This window comes from Xiphias gladius, chromosome 21 (assembly GCF_016859285.1).
Source record: "Xiphias gladius isolate SHS-SW01 ecotype Sanya breed wild chromosome 21, ASM1685928v1, whole genome shotgun sequence".
Taxonomy (NCBI): domain Eukaryota; kingdom Metazoa; phylum Chordata; class Actinopteri; order Istiophoriformes; family Xiphiidae; genus Xiphias; species Xiphias gladius.
This window is the reverse complement of record NC_053420.1, coordinates 4,513,165-4,533,286: the sequence shown is the minus strand read 5'-3', so window position 1 is coordinate 4,533,286 and position 20,122 is coordinate 4,513,165. Positions and strand designations below refer to the sequence as shown.

The window sequence follows — 20,122 nt, the reverse complement described above, 5'->3', positions numbered from 1 at the left end:
GATACCGACGCCCCCCCCCTCGCTCAATTGACGGTCGCGGGTTGAACGCGATGGTCACGTCTCACGAGTCTTCAGCCGCGGGCACGTCGAGCGGGTCCCGCCACAAAAAAAACAAAAAAAAAACAAAAAACACCTGGTGCAGCCTGAGAACTCGTCACGCGCCAGAGTCTCTGACGCCCGGCAGGCGGTTAAACAGCCCAGGCTGCTGTGACGTGATCGTCGTTGGGGTGTGTGTGTGTGTGTGTGTGTGTGTGTGGGAGGGGGGGTATTTAACAAACCATCAGGGCCGGGCCACCTGTCAGTGCGCCGCTGAGAGTCTTCCAGAGCGTGTTCTTCACACCAGCCGCTACAAGAGAAAACGAGCTCCGGGAAGATGACAGCGGAGCTTCGACCGTTTGGTGAGTACAACGTCTTTTGTTTGTTTAAAATGTATCTGTCACGAGTAGCTCCAGTGCCTTTATCCTCATCCCTTGTCCTGCGCGGGTCTCTGCAGCCACCGAGACCCTCCAGACCTGCGCGCGCGAACTGTCCCGTGTCAGAATAGAGGCTTTTAACGTGCCTTTTGGTCGCACAGCGCGTTCCGCGCGGTGCATTGAGTTCGGCAAAAGAGTATGCTGGATCACGCGGTCCCGGTCCCGGTCCCGGTTCTCTGGAAAGCTGGCGGGTGCAGGAGATGAGAGAGATGTCCTGCAGCTTCATCTCTCACTGCCTAATGAGACAAAATAACAGTAATAATATGTACAAAAAAAAAAAAAAAAGTAATACAATGTGCTTCACAAAAGACGAAAGGTTCGTCTAAAACGACAGATGTTCAAAGTAGGAACATTAGAAACAAAGCAGAAAGGAAGAGAGCAAAAGAGCAGAGGAAGGTGAGGAGGCTTCAGAGATGGAGATGTTTCAAAATAAAAATAATTAGGTGTAAATTGATCATTAACACTGGGGGTAAGGTTAAAAAATAAAAACATGGCTAAGTTTCAAGGTCAAAGCAGGTTTGGAAGGATGAGGTTAAAGTCGGAGGCACGTGAACTGAATGCAGCAGGACTTGTCAGGAAACAGCAACATAAACTCTGATCGACTCTCAACAGCCAACAGACACGTATTTAAATGGAGAAAAAAAAAAGAGAGAAACTGTCAAAAAAAAAATCTCCATCTACACACATTACAATATCTTAGACAGTACACGTTAATTATGCAACATACATATGTATGTGCAGTAATAATGAAATAATGATAATCCACAATTCTTATTGAACGAGTATAACTTCTTGTTAGAGTCCGACTGATGTCAGAACCAGACGGCTTTGCTGTATGTACTCAAATATAAATATAGGCAAAGTATATAAGTATGAATGGAAAACACAATCAACAAAAGTCTACTACTAATAATAATAATAATAATAGTAATAATAATAATAATAGTAATAATAATAATAATTATAGGATAACAGTAATGATGAGGTTGCTAATTGAGCACAAGGTGCAGGTTTTAAAGAGTCCTTGTTTCGATGTGCAGCAGTTACGCCAAATACTAGAGTCACTGTTTATTTTAGGGAGTTACCAATGGAGAGACTTCAGTGGTGGGGGGGCGATTAAAACCCAGAACGGTGCACAACAGTAATCTGCGTGTCCACAGCCACGCCAGCAGCTCAAAAAATACATTTTGACCCCAACGACAGAGTGATGAAGATTCACCACGAGGCGGGATTGACGGTCTGCTGGTGGCGCTAGAGTCCGGGGGATTATCAAAGTCAGTGCGATTGATCCTCTGGGGACTATGAATGTAATAGTTGAGATGTTTCAGGAGAAAATGCTTTGACTGTGACAACATTCTTTAAATGGTAAAATTATAAATCATCACAATCACTACAATTAAAATTTGAATTTGAAATAATAAAAGAAACTAAATCTGAATGCTGTGGATATTTACAGACGATATAATATACAATACACGCCTACAAAAGTTCAGTTTAGTAAAGCATTTTACAGGCTTCATTTTTGGTGTCTAATTGTCCGGTGTCTTTGGGTGATTCATAATCCTAGTATATTTAAAAAAAACAAAACCCAACAACAACATGAACAAAGAAATCATAAAACAATGAGTAACATGAGGAGTAGAATAAACAAATGACGCTATTACAGCTAATTGCAACATGAAAGGTGTGTGTGTGCCTCTCTCTCTGTCTCACTCTCACTCACACACTCTCACTCACACACACACACACACACAGGGAAAACCCCAAAGCAAACACACCCAGCAATTAAAGACGAGATCCAAAAGATTTCATCTGTGCTCCCGTCCGTCGTAGCAAAAGATTACAGACACGTTTTCTCATCCTGATGTTATTAAACGTCCAGGGGGAAAATCCTGCCCATGAATTACACAGTGGCGAATCGACCGTCTCGTCAGCTGCCCGTCATCGGTGGCGTTTTCAGTTGTTACTAAACCACTAGCTCAGATCAAAAAGGGAGATTCTAGGTTACGCTCAGAGCAGGTAAATAAGATGAGCACCCATCGGTGAGAATGAGCGAACGGTATTCATTTAGCATTCAGATTGGGTGTAAAGCCAGTATTACTGGACGTACTGGCTTTACACCTACTAGCTACGTAATTTAACTTTGCAACTCGGTCCCGTAACTGAGTGCAATCGTCAGCTTGTGTTGTCTTCATTCATTTATTCGTTGTCGGTTGTGTTTGTCATGTGATGTGATGTTAAGAGTGCGTCGTCAAAACGTTGAAGAACCTTTTCTCTTTTTTCTCTGAAGTTGCAGTGCAATCGAGTCGGGTGATAAACTGAGTATATTGCGTTTTTGCTTTCAAATCTCATCAAACTCATAGTGTCATAAACAAACACTGCCTAAAAAACAAAACTGGCGTCTGATGCTCGAAGGCATTTGGAGTGTTTTATTCTTGCTTTATGAATAAAACGCCTCAAACCGTCTGATCTTTTTCCTTGGCACACAAATTTTTGGACATGGAAAAGATGATTGTGTAAACATCGGATATTATATTTGAGCCATTCAAGTAAATGAAAAGAAGCCCACTAACTTTCTCTGTTGCCAAAGATGAAAGAGAACTTTTCCTTTCCTCGCTGCTCTTCATAAAAAGAGGAGAGTGGTGCAATTCAATATTTCCTGTATTAAAATTGATTAATTTTAGTCATTAATATGAAAAGCGATTAACTTTTCAAAGCCGACGCACAGAGACTCTGTTAACTCGTCCGCGTTTGTATGTGTTTAAATGTGTTTCAGTCATGAAGAGGGTGGACCTCCACAGCCAGACCAACAACAGCGAACACCACACCAGCGAAATCTCCGTGGATCAGCTGATCGTGAGGCGAGGCCAGCCCTTCGCCCTGACCCTTCAGCTGACGCGACCTTTCGACCCTGACCTTCACCCGCTCACCATTGTCGCAGTGACTGGTCAGCCTCTCATTAAATTATTCATTTTGAATATATATATATATATATATATTTATTTATTTGGAGAACACTGAGGTCTATTTTGCCCTACAGAGCCCAAAAAAGCAGTGACTAAATGCTAAATATTTGGTCCTTATTGAATTACTGACTTTCTGGATATCCATTGAAAACTAGCTAGAGGGGAGCCACAGCCAGCCTTGGCTAAACTAAGCCAAAACTAACTGTACTTCATTTATTTCCCGAGCTGTAATCCGGGATTGAAAAGTATCCACTCTGATGAATTTACATCTTGGACATTCTGCATCACGAACCCGACCAAACTCTGAACGTAGCGGCGCAGCTGTAACTCAGCCATCTCAGCTTATGGCCGCAGAGGAGTTCAGGCGATTTTCTGGTAAAGCTACACTGAAATCACACATGCAGATGTGTTTAACGGTACCTTAATCTATTGCTGACTTAAATTTACTGAAAATATTAAAACAAACACATATTTACTCCAAATGAACCACGTGAGGTAATTATCAAAAAAAAGGAAAAATGGACAAGAAAGGTGAGAGAACACATTTTATTTTATTCACATTTACAACATTGACTATCACTGAAATACCTTACATTTGTGTACATAAACTGACAGTGAAGATCATAACATACAACTGGTAAAACATGAATAGGAGTTGCGAATATAAGGTACTTAAATCAACCTCAATTTAGCATAGATTTTTTAAACAGAAAAACAAACCTAAAGGAGTTTCACTAAGTCAGCATACAAATGGAAAAAGTCTGTCGATCAAGCTCTTTTCATCTTTCTTTTTTTTTTTCATTTCTTAGTAAATTTAGAATTTTTTAACACTCATTATGCCCAACCCAGCTCACAACGGCAAAATCTCCATAAATATATACTATAAACAATATAGTGTTAAAATACAGATAAAAACAGTTTTGCCAGCAAACATTCAATCATTAATAAATACACTGGAACAAATGTAAAAAAGAAAGTGTCCATTGAATACCTGTAATAAACTCTACCATAATCAAGAATAATGCTATGCGTCCACTGACAGTGGATTTGATCAGATCAGGTAGAGGGAGTCTACATGTTGAACGTGATACAAGACAAGTCAATTGTCGCCATCTGTTGTGTTGTGCAGATCCAAGTTTACTAGAACAGGTCTTGGCATCCTGAGAGTCGAAACGGGACTCGTTCATAACTCGCTACGTTGGACATGAGTCCAATCCAATGCTTGAACGATGAAGGCGTGACTGATTTCCACTGATTACGATGATCCTGCATCCTGTGTAGATACTGGGTTTTCCCCCTAAAGACGGTCCAAAGGCAGAGTGTACCTGCAGTCTTAGGCTCTGCGTCTGGCCTGAAAACTTTAAACCTTTTCACTGCTTCTGTTGTCGCCGCTCTTCGCCTTTGCAGAGGAGCACGGCAGAGAGGAAGAACAAGCCTTGTCAGGCTTTGGGTCAAAGTATTGTTGGCGTTGGTCTCTTCATGGGATTTGTTAACAATAAGAAAAAGATCACGTCACTGCTTTAACTTGGCGTTACAGTCAGTAAAAATCTATGGTTTGATGGATAATGGATGGATGGATGGATGGTTGGATGGATGGATGGATGGATGGTTGGATGGATGGATGGATGGATAGTTGAATGGATAGATGAATGAATGTTTGAAAGGATGTATGCATGACAGATGGATGGATGGATGGTACGATGGGTGGATGGATGGATTGATGAATGAATGGTTGGATTGATGGATGGATGGATGAATGGTTTGACGGATGAATGGTTTGATGGATGAATGGTTGGATGGATGTATGAATGAAAGAGAGGATGGATGGACGAATGGTTGGATGGATGAATGGTTGAATGGATGGATGGATGAATGCATGGATGGTTGGATGGATGGATGGATGGATGTAGAGTATTGCTCCAGCAGTAAACGATCAAGCCTGACTCCCTCAGTGGCGCCTCTCTCCAGGTGAATATCCATCTGAGGACCGTGGGACGAAGTCGTGCTTCGGTATCCCGGACAGCGTGCAGCGTTCACCCTCAGCAAAGGCGGTGTGGCAGGTAAAGCTTCACGGGAGCTCCTCCCCACGAGTGGGGGCCTTGACTCTGATAATTACTCCCCCGGCTGACACCCCCATAGGAGAGTACGTGCTGTCTGTGAAACACAGGGACGAGGAAACGTTGCTGGCAACGCTGGTGGTGCTCTTCAACCCCTGGTGTCCCGGTAGGTTTCATTTGTTTCTATCGATCTAATACTGCTGAAGATGCTGTTGTCCTATAAATTAAAGATTTCCAATGCAGGACTTTTACTTTTTCTCAAGTAAAGTATCTTAATATTTCCAAACCCTTTATCGAAACCATCACCTGTATATCTATCTGCATTATTCCACCCTCTCTGTAGATGACTGGGTGTTTCTGCCAGATGAGGAGGAAAGACAGGAGTATGTGATGAATGAACAAGGAGTCATCTACAAAGGTAGTGGGAACTACATCACCCCTATGACCTGGGACTTTGGACAGGTGCGCGATCACACACACACACACACACACACACACACACACACACACACACACACACACACACACACACACACACACACACACACACACACACACACACACTATTTATACAGACAAGGCTTGGTGACTTTCAACCTGATGCGTAGTCAGACAACAAAATGAACAAATTACTGACGTTATCATGTCAAGAGTTTCGTAGACACAAATAATGGCCACGAAGATTTTAATCTTATAAGCAACTGAATACCTAAATTGTTAATGTGAGTTGTTTGTGTTGAAATTTAAACATATCTTAATATTTTTACTCTGAAAGCCATCGGGCTGAATTTATGTGGCCTGAATTCCCCCCTGTGATGTTTTTCAGTGGTCAGTTTCAAAAGCTTTATTTCAAGTTTATTTCACAAATTTAGACAGACTTGACTTGATTTTTCTTTAAAGCTTATTGAACTTGAACATTTCGAACATACTGGGGTTTTTGAATATTGGGTACTTGAATTTTCTGTCTGAATTTGTAAACCCTAAAAAATGTACGTACCGAAAATAATGTTTCTGAAATTGCACAACTTGACGAGTGGAAAAAAAAAAAAAAGGGTTCATAAATTCAAATAGATTGTCTTCAGCGTAAAAAAGGTTTCAGTGCTATAAATTCAGCGGTATTTTAATTTCAACATTTCAACAACACTATTCAGTAGTGAATACATTTTACAATTAGGTATTCGGTTGCTTTATATTAATAATTTAAAATTCAAATTTTCGAGGCCGTTATTTGCCTCAATAGAATTTTAACTCACTATTGTGCAGGACATGCAGTTGAATACAGCCGCTCTAATGTACTGAGAAGGGCAGGTGACGTCTCTTTTAAAGTTTAAGTACCAGAACCAGAACCATTAAACCGTTAAATATCTCCATATTGCCACTGATTAAATAAAACTTCAGAGCCGCGTCTCTGTGCCTGTCTCTTTCTGTCCAGTTTGAGGATAACATGGTGAAGATTTGCATGAAGATACTGGACGTCAACCACAAACACCTGAAGGACCCGGCTGCCGATGTTTCTGCTCGCTGTAACCCCATCTACGTCAGCCGCGTGGTCAGCGCCATGGTAGGACACAGATACCTCCACAAACCGGATATTTTTCACTGTTGTGTAGCAAAATCCAGCGCTGATGAGTTACGTAGTGGTATTGGGCTGTTGAGGGGCTGTTGCCCCTTGTAATTGATCTCAGCGTGGGACTTGTTTCTATATTGTGTGTTTGAAATTTTTTTAGCTGTCTTTATAAAATCCATATATACGCTGCCGGTCAAAGGTTTTAGAACACCTCAATTTTTCCAGTTACTGAAATTTACAGTGGAATGTCTCAGTGTGTCTGAAATTAAAGCATAGAACAAATAAATAATTGTTTTTTAAAAAAAAAAAAAAAAAAAAGGAACCATGGAATCTTAAATCTTACATTTAATCTAAATTTTTAACTTTTTGAGTCGGACACACTCGTGACGTTCTTTTTAAAATGGAAATTAAAGCTGTTTGGAAAGTTGGTCCCAGCTCTGTTGCAGAAGTTCCCGCAAATGTGTTGCACTCGCAGGCTGCTTTGCTTTCCCCTTCTGTCCGGTTCGTCCAAAAACCAGCTCCATGGGGTTCAGGTCCGGAGACTGTGCTGGTCTTCCATCATGTGACGCCACCGTCCGGTTCTTTTTCTTCTAATGCTTTGGGTCACTGTCTTGCTGTAGGATGAGCCCCGGACCAACCAGTCTGTGTCCTTTTTGTTACTCGGCTTTTCCTCACCATTCTGATGGCGATATATACGGCGCTACCTCCTGCAGTACAGCGTTGTTGTAATAACGCATCGGGGGGGGTAGTAACACAGTTTGCTCCAACACTGCCTTTGTACAGACTGAAGGTCAGCAAAGGTTGCGACACCTGTAGAATTTGTTTGCATGAACTGTCAAGGCTTCATTTACATCCGTTGCTGCAGGAAAGGCTGCAAGTTGACCAGTTTCTTAATCCCTGAAAAAGATTGTTCAGTTTTTGGTGACCTAAACTTTTTTTTTTTTTTTAACCTTGGGCAGTTTACCTCTGACCTTTGTACCATCAAAGGTTGTTCACCGGACCTGATCTGCTGAAATTTAAAAAAAAAAAACTGGCCAAATGTGGCGTCCTAAAACTTCTGACCAGTAGTGTATGGTCAAAAGTTCGGTGTGTGGACTGAGCAGAACGGCTCTTTGACATCCTTCGGCATCGCACAACTCCCCGTATTTGACAGTTGGTGGCGCTGTGCAATGTGCCAATAAAGAGGAGAGGAAGAAGACAGCGCATGTAGATGATGTAGTTTTCAGAATATGCGCAAAGACTCAAGAAATATTTTTTTTTATATGAGTTTTAGAGCCGTTCTTGGAGGGAGAGGGGTCTGAGTCCACATCGGACAGAATAAAGTTGTAATTTGAGGAAAAACTCATTTGTCTGTTTTTTTCTTCTTCCAGATCAACTGTGAAGATGACTGCGGCGTCCTGCAGGGACGCTGGAGAGGTCCATATTGGGGCGGGGTCTTACCCTCTCGCTGGAACGGCAGCCACGCCATCCTTAGGCGCTGGTATAACATTGACTGCCAACCGGTCAAGTACGGGCAGTGCTGGGTGTTCGCCGGCGTGATGTGCTCAGGTAACGTCTGACTCTGAGGCTCCCCAACCTCACACCTGGAACAACATCTGTAAAGATGAATGAAGGTCCTCGCAGACCTAACAGACAACATTTTATGTATCTATTTCATTAACTGTTTGATTACACTATTTATTAAGCAAAATTGCCAAACGTTCTCTGGTTCCAGCGTCTTAAATGTGCAGATTTGCTGCTTCTCTCCCTTTTAGATCATTATAACCTGAATATCGTTTGTGGTTTGACAATATGAGCAATTAGAAGTCGTGACCTTAGGGTTTGGAAACTTACAATGGGCACTCTCCCCTATTTTCTAAGATTTTATAAACTTGACAAATAATCAATTAATATAAAGAACTGACAATTTAATTGATAAAACCCATTATCTTTAGCTGCAGCTCCAATAAAAACACATTGCTTTTCACGTGTCCCCCCCCCCGGTGTCTTAAAGCTTTAATTCGATTGATTGAAAATATGTTGTTTTTTTTTTGTCTCTGTAAACAAAATGAGTCAAACAAGTTGAAAATACTAAAGCTTTTTCTAAATATATTCCCTTTAGCTTTAAATATCATTCTGTAATACTTAGATTATGCTGAAGATTAGAGCCCTACAACAATAAAACATCTTGTGTTTTCCCCACCTAGTTAAAACACGTCATCTGACTCATCATATTGACACCGGCTCTGCTGGAGGACTCCTGGACATGTAACATCGGTCTGTCAATAACGGTTGCTTCCCATTCATACACCGGTCAGCCACAGCATTGAAAGCCATTGCCAGTCCCAGTGTTGTGGCTGTTCGGTGCGGTTTTCTCGCGCAAGGTGCGTTTGCACCGAGACGAGCAGCGTTCCCCTCGGTTCGATGAGCAATGCTTTTGGAGCCCTACTGAAGAGTGAAGCACACTAATGAGCAGGGAAAAGCTGTATGGCGTTCGTGGACGGGTGCTACACATTCAGATCCGAATGCGTATAAACCTGCGTGTGACTCGTATTTCAGTCTGAATCTGTCTGTGTTGCTGTGGCAGTAAATGAGAACCTCTTTTGTTCCTTGGGATAAATGTCATGATTGCGGCACCATGGCACCTGTGGAGGACCTACTTCCAGGATTTGCTTTCTCTTTTTTTGTAACTTTGTCGCTTGAAGATGAAGAAAACCTTTCATACTTTGTAGTCTTACTGTAGTCATTGTTTGTACTGCTGTTGTTTTTATTTTTTTTACCTCTTACTTTACACGTCGACACCTCTGCGTCTCTGGGCCCGAGGCACAGAGCTGACAGCCCGCTGCGATGACTTCTTTGTAGCAAGGTATAAAAAGTCCTGTAGGAAACCGGGCCACGGAGAGATCCTCTCTGCTCCCTTCATGCGTCCTGACAGAATTGGCAACATTTGGAGCAACCTTTTGTACAACTTTTATTCTTGTTCTTCAAAATTAACCTTGTGTCCTGAAGATGAGGGTTGCGCAGATGCCTCATACAGTTTTAACCGAGTCTTATTGTTTGTCTGCTCATTTCTGTTCATTGCTATAAACATTTTAAAAAACGAACACGAATAGCTGCTCTGAGCGTCGCCTATGGAAGCTGCAAAATTCGACACGCTGATGAAAACTTATTTGAATGACTCCAGACTCTGTGTTCGGTTCCAGTGATGCGCCTGCTGGGCATCCCCTGCCGCGTGGTCACCAACTACCAGTCGGCTCACGACAACAACAGGAATCTGACCATCGACGTGTACCATGCCGACTACGGTGTCAGAGAGAAGCAATCCAAGGACAGTGTCTGGTGAGATGCTGCAGATTCTTATTTCGAGAACAAACAAATAACATTTGAGTCTCTGCAGAGTTCCCATGTTCCAGTTTGAGTTGTTTTTGTTTTTTCCTGGAACAATTTGATATTTTTTCCCAAAATCAGCATTTTAAGGTTTTGTGTTTGTCTTCTGTATTTCAGAATCCACTTACATTTCCTCCAAAACCGCTATAAATGCAGTTTTAAAGTGGCAGTAATTGCTATTTTGATAACAGCACTGTTTCGATTCATAGTGTGATGAATATAGTGATGACCCTACGGAGAATTATCACCTGAAGCTGCAGCTCTCAGTCGGCTTCACGGAGCTTTCAGCTCGCTGTTGACTTGTCTGGACTGCATTTTTACTGTTTTGCCTCAGGCTCATAGCGTCTTTTACGGCCGCGGCAGGCAGCTGTTTTACCCACTGCACCCGGCCCTGCCCGGCACCACAGTTAGCACAGACACAGACGCAGTTAGCAACTAGCCGGCAAACACAGCCGAGCTTTTTCGCAGCTAAAAGAGCCGGATATTTTTCCCCGGGAGCCGGTTGAGAGCACGGAGCTAAAAGACGCTGAATGTTGGAAACACAACTCCGGGCAAATGGCAACGTTGCTCCGTAACTGCTGCGTGTGTAAATAAGCGACTTGAAAAGTGATGATATACCAATGTTGTGTTCACATTTTGTTTCTGTCACCCAGGCCACAAAAAAAAGAGAGAAAAAAATCAGTTTAAAGGAGACAGGGTTGCTCAGAATTCAGTTTGTTCTTGCCGAACTGCGAGCGTTTCAGAAGGCTGTGGCCTTGGCTACAGGATTTCACATATTTCCAGCGCTTCCTGTCCTTGAAAGTGGTGCTCAAGAATTTTATGATTGAAACCTGCAGGTCCGTTGTGGAGCTTTTGGCCTCTAGTGGTGCTGTGCGACAGTTTTTTTTTTTTTTTGTAGGAGTTGGTCTCTGTTTTGTTTGTGCTTGTGTACAGGGAGGAACACATTCCTGCTTTCCTGATTTCACACTATTATTTACAGCATAGTGATGTTTTATTTCTGTATTGTGTTTGTATATTGTTCAGTATGTTGGACATATTTATATACAACTATATACAAAGTGCTGTTTAATGTGTATATGGGAATTATTAATTATACCTTTACATATACAGCAGTTCCATATCATGGCTACAGAATTGCACTACTTACTCTTTTGCACAAATATACCTGGTATTTGATATTGTAATGTATATATTTTATATAGCTTCATTAATATCAACTCTCTTTTTTCTTTAATATCTTATTTTATATAGCTTTTACTTATTTGTTTTTCTTTCCTCTTAGCCTGTCTCTCTGCTGCAGTAACATGCAAATTTCCCCTCGGGGACCAGTGAAGTCTTATCTCATCTTATTCCACTGACCAACAGGTGTCAGTAATGCACCGAGAAACACAGCAATGTACCAGCAAAGGCCAGGAAGAAGAATACGGCTAGCAATTAAACATGGATGTACACAATGCAGGATTCAAATTTTTTTCTTTTAAATGCAAATTTTTATGAGGAAAGAAAAACATTCAAAGCATTTGTGTCAGGCAAGGACTGACAAACACTCAGTCTCAAGGCTCAAGGATCGACACAATGCATTTGGTGAACGACACTGAACTTTTGTTTGTTTACAAGAAAACTCCACAGGGCACCTTTAAGTTTCTTAAAGCCCCCCTCCACTCCAAAATGGGCTTTTCTTATTGTTCCCTCACTTGTGTTTTGGCTTTTAGTTTCAAACTCTGCACAAACCTCATTCACATGCACAGTTTTCATGCTCATCTGCTGAAGGGGGAAAGTTTGTCTTTGCTCATTCTGTGCATATTCATGGATTCGGTATTTTTTAAATGAGGGAGAAGTTACAGAAGGAATTTTAACAAGGTAAACAAACATTTTTCTGGAAAAAAAATGCTCAAATCATTATTCAAAGCATCGTATTTTTTTGTCTTAAAACTTTTCTGTAAGGTTTATTATTATTCAATATAATTCCAGCTGTGTAGTATGAGTGTGTGTGTGTGTGTATTTTTTTTTTTTTTTCTACAGTGTTGTCCTATGAGCAGATGAAGGCGCTCCACATAGGTTTCACGGTGCTACAGAAACCCCTGGTCCTTCTAAATCGGTTCTACAGTCTTATGTCGCGGTCTGCTGACCTGCTCCAGAATCTGAATGTTGCGCTGTGTTTTAGGAACTTCCATGTGTGGGTGGAAGGGTGGATGAGACGTCCAGACCTGGCAGAAGATGGTAAATATGACGGCTGGCAAGTTCTGGATCCGACGCCACAGGAGAAGAGCAAGGGTGACGATTCTCTCTCTCTCTCTCTCGAACTTAAAGCGAGGCACATTTTCTTCCTCGCTCTGACAACCTTGTTTCTTGTCCTAATTTTACATGATGAACTCTGTCTGCTCTGAGATTTTATTGCTTGTTACTCAAATTACCAATGTCACCCAAATGTCACCCAAACAAAGATTTAGGTATATGTATATGTATATATGTATATGTATATATATGTATATGTATAAGTATATATATGTATATGTACATGTGTATATGTGTATGTATGTATATATATATGTGTGTATATGTGTATGTGTGTATATATATATGTATATATGTGTATGTGTGTATATATATGTATATATGTGTATGTGTGTATATATATGTATATATGTGTATGTGTGTATATATATGTATATATGTATGTATGTATATATATGTATATGTATATATATATGTATGTGTATATATATATGTGTATGTATGTATATATATGTATATGTATATATATATGTATGTGTATATATATGTGTATGTATGTATATATATGTATATATATGTATGTGTATATATATGTATATATATGTATGTGTATATATATGTATATATGTGTATGTGTATGTATATGTATGTATGTATATGTGTATGTATATGTATGTATGTATATGTGTATATATATATGTATGTATATGTATATATGCAAATACATATATATTTATGCGCTAAACATGACGTATCAGAATTAACTCGTTTGTTTAGATTATTTCAAATATAATGTTAAAAACATCATTCATTTCCATAGAAGTGTTAATTGTAGTGTTAAATGTACTGAAAGAAACTGTTGTGCTGTGGAGTCTGAGGATGAACCACCTGCTGAATATGAACTTTTAGATACATTTTACAAGTCGTGTTGCAAAAAATGTTGCATTCGTCCTGAGGTAAAAGGACATTAGAGGAAAGATTTTGTGTTTTTTTTAGTTTGGTTCAATGAAAGTGTTTGTTCAAATGAAAATGAAACAATCCCAGCTGCTTTCATCATTCTTAATACGGAGACAGGGACAAAGTGAGGAAAGTTGAAATTCTTCAGATTGGTGCCTTAATACAAGAGAATGAAAACTACTCTGTAGGAAGCAGCACATTGTTAATAGAGACTTTTTTGTTTGTTTTCGATTTCATGTCTGTGTGATGACTTTCGTTGTTTCTGTTTGTGCAGGTATTTACTGCTGCGGTCCAGCCCCAGTCACAGCCGTGCTGAATGGAGACACCGACCTCAAATACGACGTCCCGTTCGTCTTCGCTGAGGTCAACGCCGACTGTATTGACTGGCTGGTCAGTGATCAGAGCTTGAGCAGATGACCTCCTCAACTGGGGCCTTCAGTAAAAAACAAACAAAAGAAAACGTGGGCCAGCCACAGCCAAATATAACTTCGATATTTTCTCGGGCTTCGGCTTATATGGGTTGGTCTTAAAGCTAATTGTGTTCCCAGTTTTGCTCCATGAATTGACTGTTTTTCTCCGTGTGTCCCGTCAGGTCAAAGCTGACGGTTCAAAAGTGAACATCTTCTCTGACACCAAGAGAGTCGGTCACAATGTCTCCACCAAGTCTGTCGGCTCCAACAAGAGGAAGAACATCACCGACGCGTACAAGTACAGAGAGGGTGGGTTCCCCCGATACACCGATCACACACAAACCTCAGCCGCTCGTACTGTATGGAAATCGTGACTCGCTTTGCCGATTGGAGTCACTTCGTTCAGTTCATTTCAAAGATCCACTGACACCAGTCGGGTGTTTCTGTGGTTTCTGAGGTCTTTTATTCTGCTTCTAATGAGTAAGTAGCAGCTGAGCTGACGACGGCGCCCTCAGTCACCGGCAAGTTGAGCCCCACTAATGAAAGCTACTGATTCGTTCAGTGATTCAATGGTGATTCGGTGTGGTTCCGCTCCCTTTGGAAAATTCATCGATAAAGACACCTTCTAGTGGCTCCGGGGATTGACCGAATTGGGCCCTGCCACCCTTACAGGATCGGTGAAGGAGAGGGATGTCTTCAAATACGCCATCAACAGAGAGTACTCCAGAGATGAGGAGACCAAGGAGAATAGAGAGACGGAGGGGAGCGAGGCGGTGAATGACACCAGTGAAGGTCCAGCTGAAGAAACCCCGGACATCGCGCCATTATCCATAAGATTTGAAGAGGTGCGTCACAGTATCCAAAGTCCCCGAAGTTTCCCTTCAGAGCTATTAAGAATGTTTTATATCTTAATTTTAGTCTCATTTTTTCCTATTCTATTTGGTTATTATAAATATAATTTTTAAAAACATTTCTGGTTCGAGTTACGGCTCCTTTTTTTTTTGTTGCCTTTGTTTGTTTTTTTGTTTTAAACATTATCGTGAATAGTTCACCCCTCATCCTTCACATGTCAAGGGATGCAAAATCAAAACAGCTAGAGAACCTACACGCAGACCAAAACTTACATAGAGAAACGGACGGAACAGTAAAAAACAACAAGGCAGTGCCGTCTCCCAAGTTGAAGCCATTACACATCATGCCAAGTTCTTCCATAGCCCAGCGACAGATCCTTCCCATACAGAGTTTGTCCAAATATGAAAGGAAGAAGAACAGTCAACGAAAATAAAGGAGAAAAGAAATGATGGCGTGTCCCCTAGGCGTAAACAGTTCCACTGACTCATGGTACTTTGAGTATGTATTTGCTTTTGTGTAACATTTCATCAGCCACACAAAGACATAAACTCCACTGAAAGGTGATCAAAAAAATACCATCGTAAAGACCTTCGTAAGATTAAGAGGTGTTTCCTAGAAGCATCATAGTTTAATCCGCTCTCAGAAATGATCATACATTAACAAATACTTCCTGCCGCCTTCTCGAGGGCTAAGAGCATCGCGAGGCTCCAGGGTCACCACAGACTACGAGGTTAGGGTAGCTTGTGTGTAGCACAAGAGCACTTTACTGCTACGCCGAGGAAATGTGTCTCTCAACACATGCGGTTTGAAGTAAATGTTGTTTATAGGGCTGGGTCAGGCTGGATTAGATTGGAAGACATCACTGTATGTAGAGCAGGTCAGTGTATGACTTACATAAAATCTCTCTGGATGTCTTATTCGTATGGCTCCGCAGGTGTCCAGGCCGACGAACGGGAAGGACGTGAGCCTGAAGCTGGTGCTGCGCAGCGAGAGCAGCGTTGCCAGGCCGCTGTCCGTCAGCATCAGCGTGGAGGCCATGAGGTACAACGGCTCACCGGCCGTGAACATCCAGACCGAGGAGAAGGAGGCGACGCTGCAGCCTGGCAGAGGTGGCTCTTCTTCTGGATGGCCAGATACCAGGAGTTTTAAAATACTGCATGGTTTTCTTCAAATTTGTGTGAACCGACTTTAAAGCTCACTCTCCCCACCCCCCCCCAGATCTGTCCATCCCTATCCTGGTCCCGTTCTCGGCCTACAGTGAACACATGGTGCAGTGTGACAGCATGAAGGTTTCAGCTTTGGTCACAGACAAACAGAGGCCAGACAACAAATACCTGGCTTTGAATGACATTGTGCTGCTGGACCCTCCACTCTCCATTACAGTCAGTAGAAAAAAAAAAAACCCTGTCCCTCTGTTTCTGTGTCTCTTTGTTCACCTGTCTATCACTAAGAACACCTGTCACATTAGTTGAAAGCTGTTGGTATCTTCTCGTACGCGGACTTGGATTTTTAACAAGAAAACCCCACTTTCACCCTAGAGAGACACCCCAGTGATTACAATTCGTCCTGTGGGGAACGTGAATGTCTGTGCCAAATTTCACGACAATCCGTCCAACAGTTGTCGGGACATTTCACTCAAAACCACAACTGTGAACCTCAGAGTGGCGCTAGAGGAAGAGTAAGGGGATCACCAAAGTCCGGATGGAGGACACATCCACACGATTCTGCGCCAGTCCATCTGGTAGATGTTGAGATGTTTAAGAGGAAAAGTGAAAACTTACCTACTGGCCGCTCTAGATTAAAGGACAGAAGATCATGGTCTCGGGACCACGATTATTTCTACCAAATTTCACGACAGTTCATCCAACAGCTCTCAAGACATTTCTCTAAAAAGCCAATAAAGTCAACCTGCCGCTGCTGCTGGAGGTAAAGTCAGAGGATCGCTCAAGTTAGAGGGATTCATCCTCTGGGGACCATAAGTGTTAGTACAAAATTTCATGGCGGTCCATCGGATAGTTTTTGCGATATTTGAGTAGGGACAAAGTGTTCGTCCGACCAAGAGACAGAGCGACATTGCTGTCCTTGGACCTGGCTGTTCACTACCGGGCACGCGCTCTGTGCTGCCCCTCATTTCCCGTATCAATATGCACATAAACGCTTACGGGCGAGCTGATAGGGATGTTTTCAGGGGGTTTAATCACTGTAAGTCCTCCAGGACCGGCTTCAGGAAATGGCGAAATGTCTGATGCCTGAGAACAGGCGATATCAGCCGTTTTCCACTGCTTGCGACAAAGTCACGGACCAAAAAATGTCTCTCTTGTTAAAATGTTGTTTAATTACTATCATTATCATTACTTTTATTGCTGTTTTACTAATCTATCCGTGGGATTTCCTTCAGCTACAAGCTGTCATCACCAACGAGTTTCTTCTCCTCTGTGAGGCTGTTATGTAAGAGCAACGTGTGCAGTCCTGCCTGTGCTCAGTCCCGCAGGGTTTTCTCACACACACACACACACACACACACACACACACACACACACACACACACACAACACACACACATGCTCACCTGTCAGAAAAACATCCAGCCCTTCGTTTATGAGCCTACTTTAAGTAAGTTTGGTCTCACTAGGAACTAGAATTGTTTTCTTGCGGGTATGGCACGCGTCTGGATGCGGGATGTTATTTATGCGGGCCGTTGTTAGAGCTTGGGAAGCAGTGATATCATATTTCAAGCCCAGCAGACTAAAAAACGAAGCTGCATATTTTGAAGGCGCAGGTGTCAACTCCTGTGTTGACATTCATGACACGAGAAGATATAATCAGACACTTACATTGTGAAATTGTTGGCATAAAAACGTACCCTTTATTTGGGCTTTCGCATCCTGTTTCTCCGGTTTTTCTCTCTCTTCTCGATGCATGATGGGTAGCGTTGTTTTGCAACAGGGCCGACGTTTGGGTGCCTGACCGAGTGTATTTGAACAATCTGTTCAAATTGTGTGTGTTTTCAGGTTCCCAGTCAGATCAGACTGACCCGTGAGGCAAGCGGGGAAGTGAGCTTCATGAACCCGGTGAACGAGACGCTGACCAAGTGCACGCTGACTCTCTCTGGAAGCGGCCTATTGAAAGAGGAGACCGAATACAAGTAAGCCTGTGTCTGTATCTAACATAACCCCGGGGATATGTTGAATGCTAGTCCGGTTACGGTAAAGGTGCGAATAACAAATCATTCTTTTTACAAATGGTTAAACTGTATGTTAATTCTAGGAGGTGATCTATTAACAGCAATAATCAGAATAGTCTTTCACAGGTTAATTTAACTTTCTGTCAGTTGCCCAGTCGGTGGTTTCAGCGATGCATAAAGTACGTGCGTGTTGGGTCCGATATAAGACTTTCAGCGGTGACACCAAACCTACTTTTTTTGGACACCTTACTTGGGGAAAAATAAACGGGTTTTTCCACAACCCCCTGTTTTCCTTTGACGAAAGAAATGTTAAATTTTGAGACCACGAGCAGCGGCACAACAAAGCAGTCTTAAACATGAGAAAGGTTTGGAACTAAATCAGGAACTGTCTGACCAAACAAACAAGATTGTGAATCCTATGGGACATTTGATTCCAGTTTTCGATACTCGTCGCTACGGACACATTTTAAGAGAGAGTATTGAAGCTCAATACCCAGCCCTGTTTGCGATACTGAGAAGTTTTGCTGTGCAACCCTGCAAAATAAAAGTAGGCGTTGTAAATGTAGACGTTCTCGTGACCTTTTGTGTTACCCACAGGCTTCCAAATCTGCGGCCAAACACCCAGATACGCATCAAGTTCTTCTTTGTTCCCTACAAGACCGGCGTGAAGACTCTCGTGGCCGACTTCGACTGCACCCGCTTCAGAGACATCAAGGCCAGCTGCACTGTCAGGGTCACACTGTAGATTCTCAGTATCGCGGAGAAACACTCACGTACTTTTACTGAGAAACAATAAGTCGGATGCATAAATTTCTATTTTTTTTCACACAGATGCTTATATATGAATAAAAGTTTGTTGGCTTAAGAAATCATGTTATTGCATTCCAGGAATTATACACTTCCTCTACTTTGACTTCATTCAGTGATTTTCAAAAGAGAGAGCATTGTTGTTGTTTTTAATCATATGTGGGTGCAGGGTGTATAAAAATAGCCAGCTACAGAACAAACTGCCATGAACCTCAATCAAAACAAACATGCTTTCTCACTGCGTTTGCATTATGGTCTATCTTCTGCTAGAAAATGGTCTCTGTGCTTCTTTTACATTAAAGCCACGGATTAGACCAGTGCTCAAAATGTTACAATACCGGGCAGCGGTGAAAAAGAGATGCCTGGCAGAGCAGGACACGCAGAGAGGTCTCACTCCTACTGTTTCTTGGTTCCCAAAAACACTGGAGAGATGAGACCCGAGCTAACACTCAACCCCTGACGGCTGAGCGGTTAGTGTGCATTCTAATGTAATCTGTCTTAGCCAAAGCAACGAACATTTAAGGGTGCTTTCGCCCTAAGATGTTCTCCGGTTCGGTCAAAAATGAACTCTTGCCCACAGCTATGTGATTTTATTATGATTCCACAAGCTAAACTACTTTTAAAAACCCTCTGCCGATTGTGACCTGTTCGGGAAGTGGCCTCAGACGATTTGTGAGCGGGCAACACACGTGCTCGTCAGCAGGTGAGCGCAGGGATTGATCAGTCAGGTAGTCAAAAGCAGTGATGGCAGTGTGCTGTGTTTTGTATCCCACTGTGTGTACTTTGGACGTCCGTTACAGAGCGTGTGACACGGTGATCCCACAGTAGTAGTGCGGTGCTGAGGCTCTCTACAGTATAGGCACGTTTTCACTACAGTTTCACTACAGTACATTTGAACTGTCGGCGATACTTCAGGTGCAAACGCCTGTCAGGAGCTCATGTCAAAATGATGGTCTATGTAACAGAGGAATGTAACTGAACCTGACGTACAGGCAGACAAACGGAGGAACAGACAAGCACAGCTTTTTTTTTTTTGTCATTTTGTGAGGAATGTTCACTTTAACCTGCATATATATGTAAACCCCCAGCTTTAACCAAGGTTTATCACATTGCTCACCAACAAATACATGTTCCTAACAACAACACCTGATTCCAGCCCTCAAAGGGTCACATTTCTGAAGCATAGTCCAACTAACAAGTCTTACTCTCCTAAAAGAAAAAAAAAAAAAAGTCCTTCATTTTATATCC

The 20,122-nt window shown here is 42.1% G+C and overlaps 1 protein-coding gene across 1 annotated transcript; it reads left to right on the top strand.

The window, feature by feature from the left end:
- Positions 1–223: 223 nt before the first annotated feature.
- On the top strand, positions 224–18,910 carry tgm8 (transglutaminase 8). The gene is made up of 15 exons (XM_040115564.1): positions 224–398; positions 3,250–3,420; positions 5,408–5,662; positions 5,840–5,958; positions 6,929–7,057; positions 8,434–8,611; positions 10,246–10,381; positions 12,594–12,703; positions 13,896–14,011; positions 14,214–14,340; positions 14,704–14,876; positions 15,818–15,992; positions 16,102–16,265; positions 17,895–18,028; positions 18,665–18,910. Exons 1-15 carry the CDS (start codon positions 374–376, stop codon positions 18,810–18,812), a joined length of 2,160 nt encoding a protein of 719 aa, XP_039971498.1. The 5' UTR covers positions 224–373; the 3' UTR covers positions 18,813–18,910.
- The last annotated feature ends 1,212 nt before the right edge of the window (positions 18,911–20,122 follow it).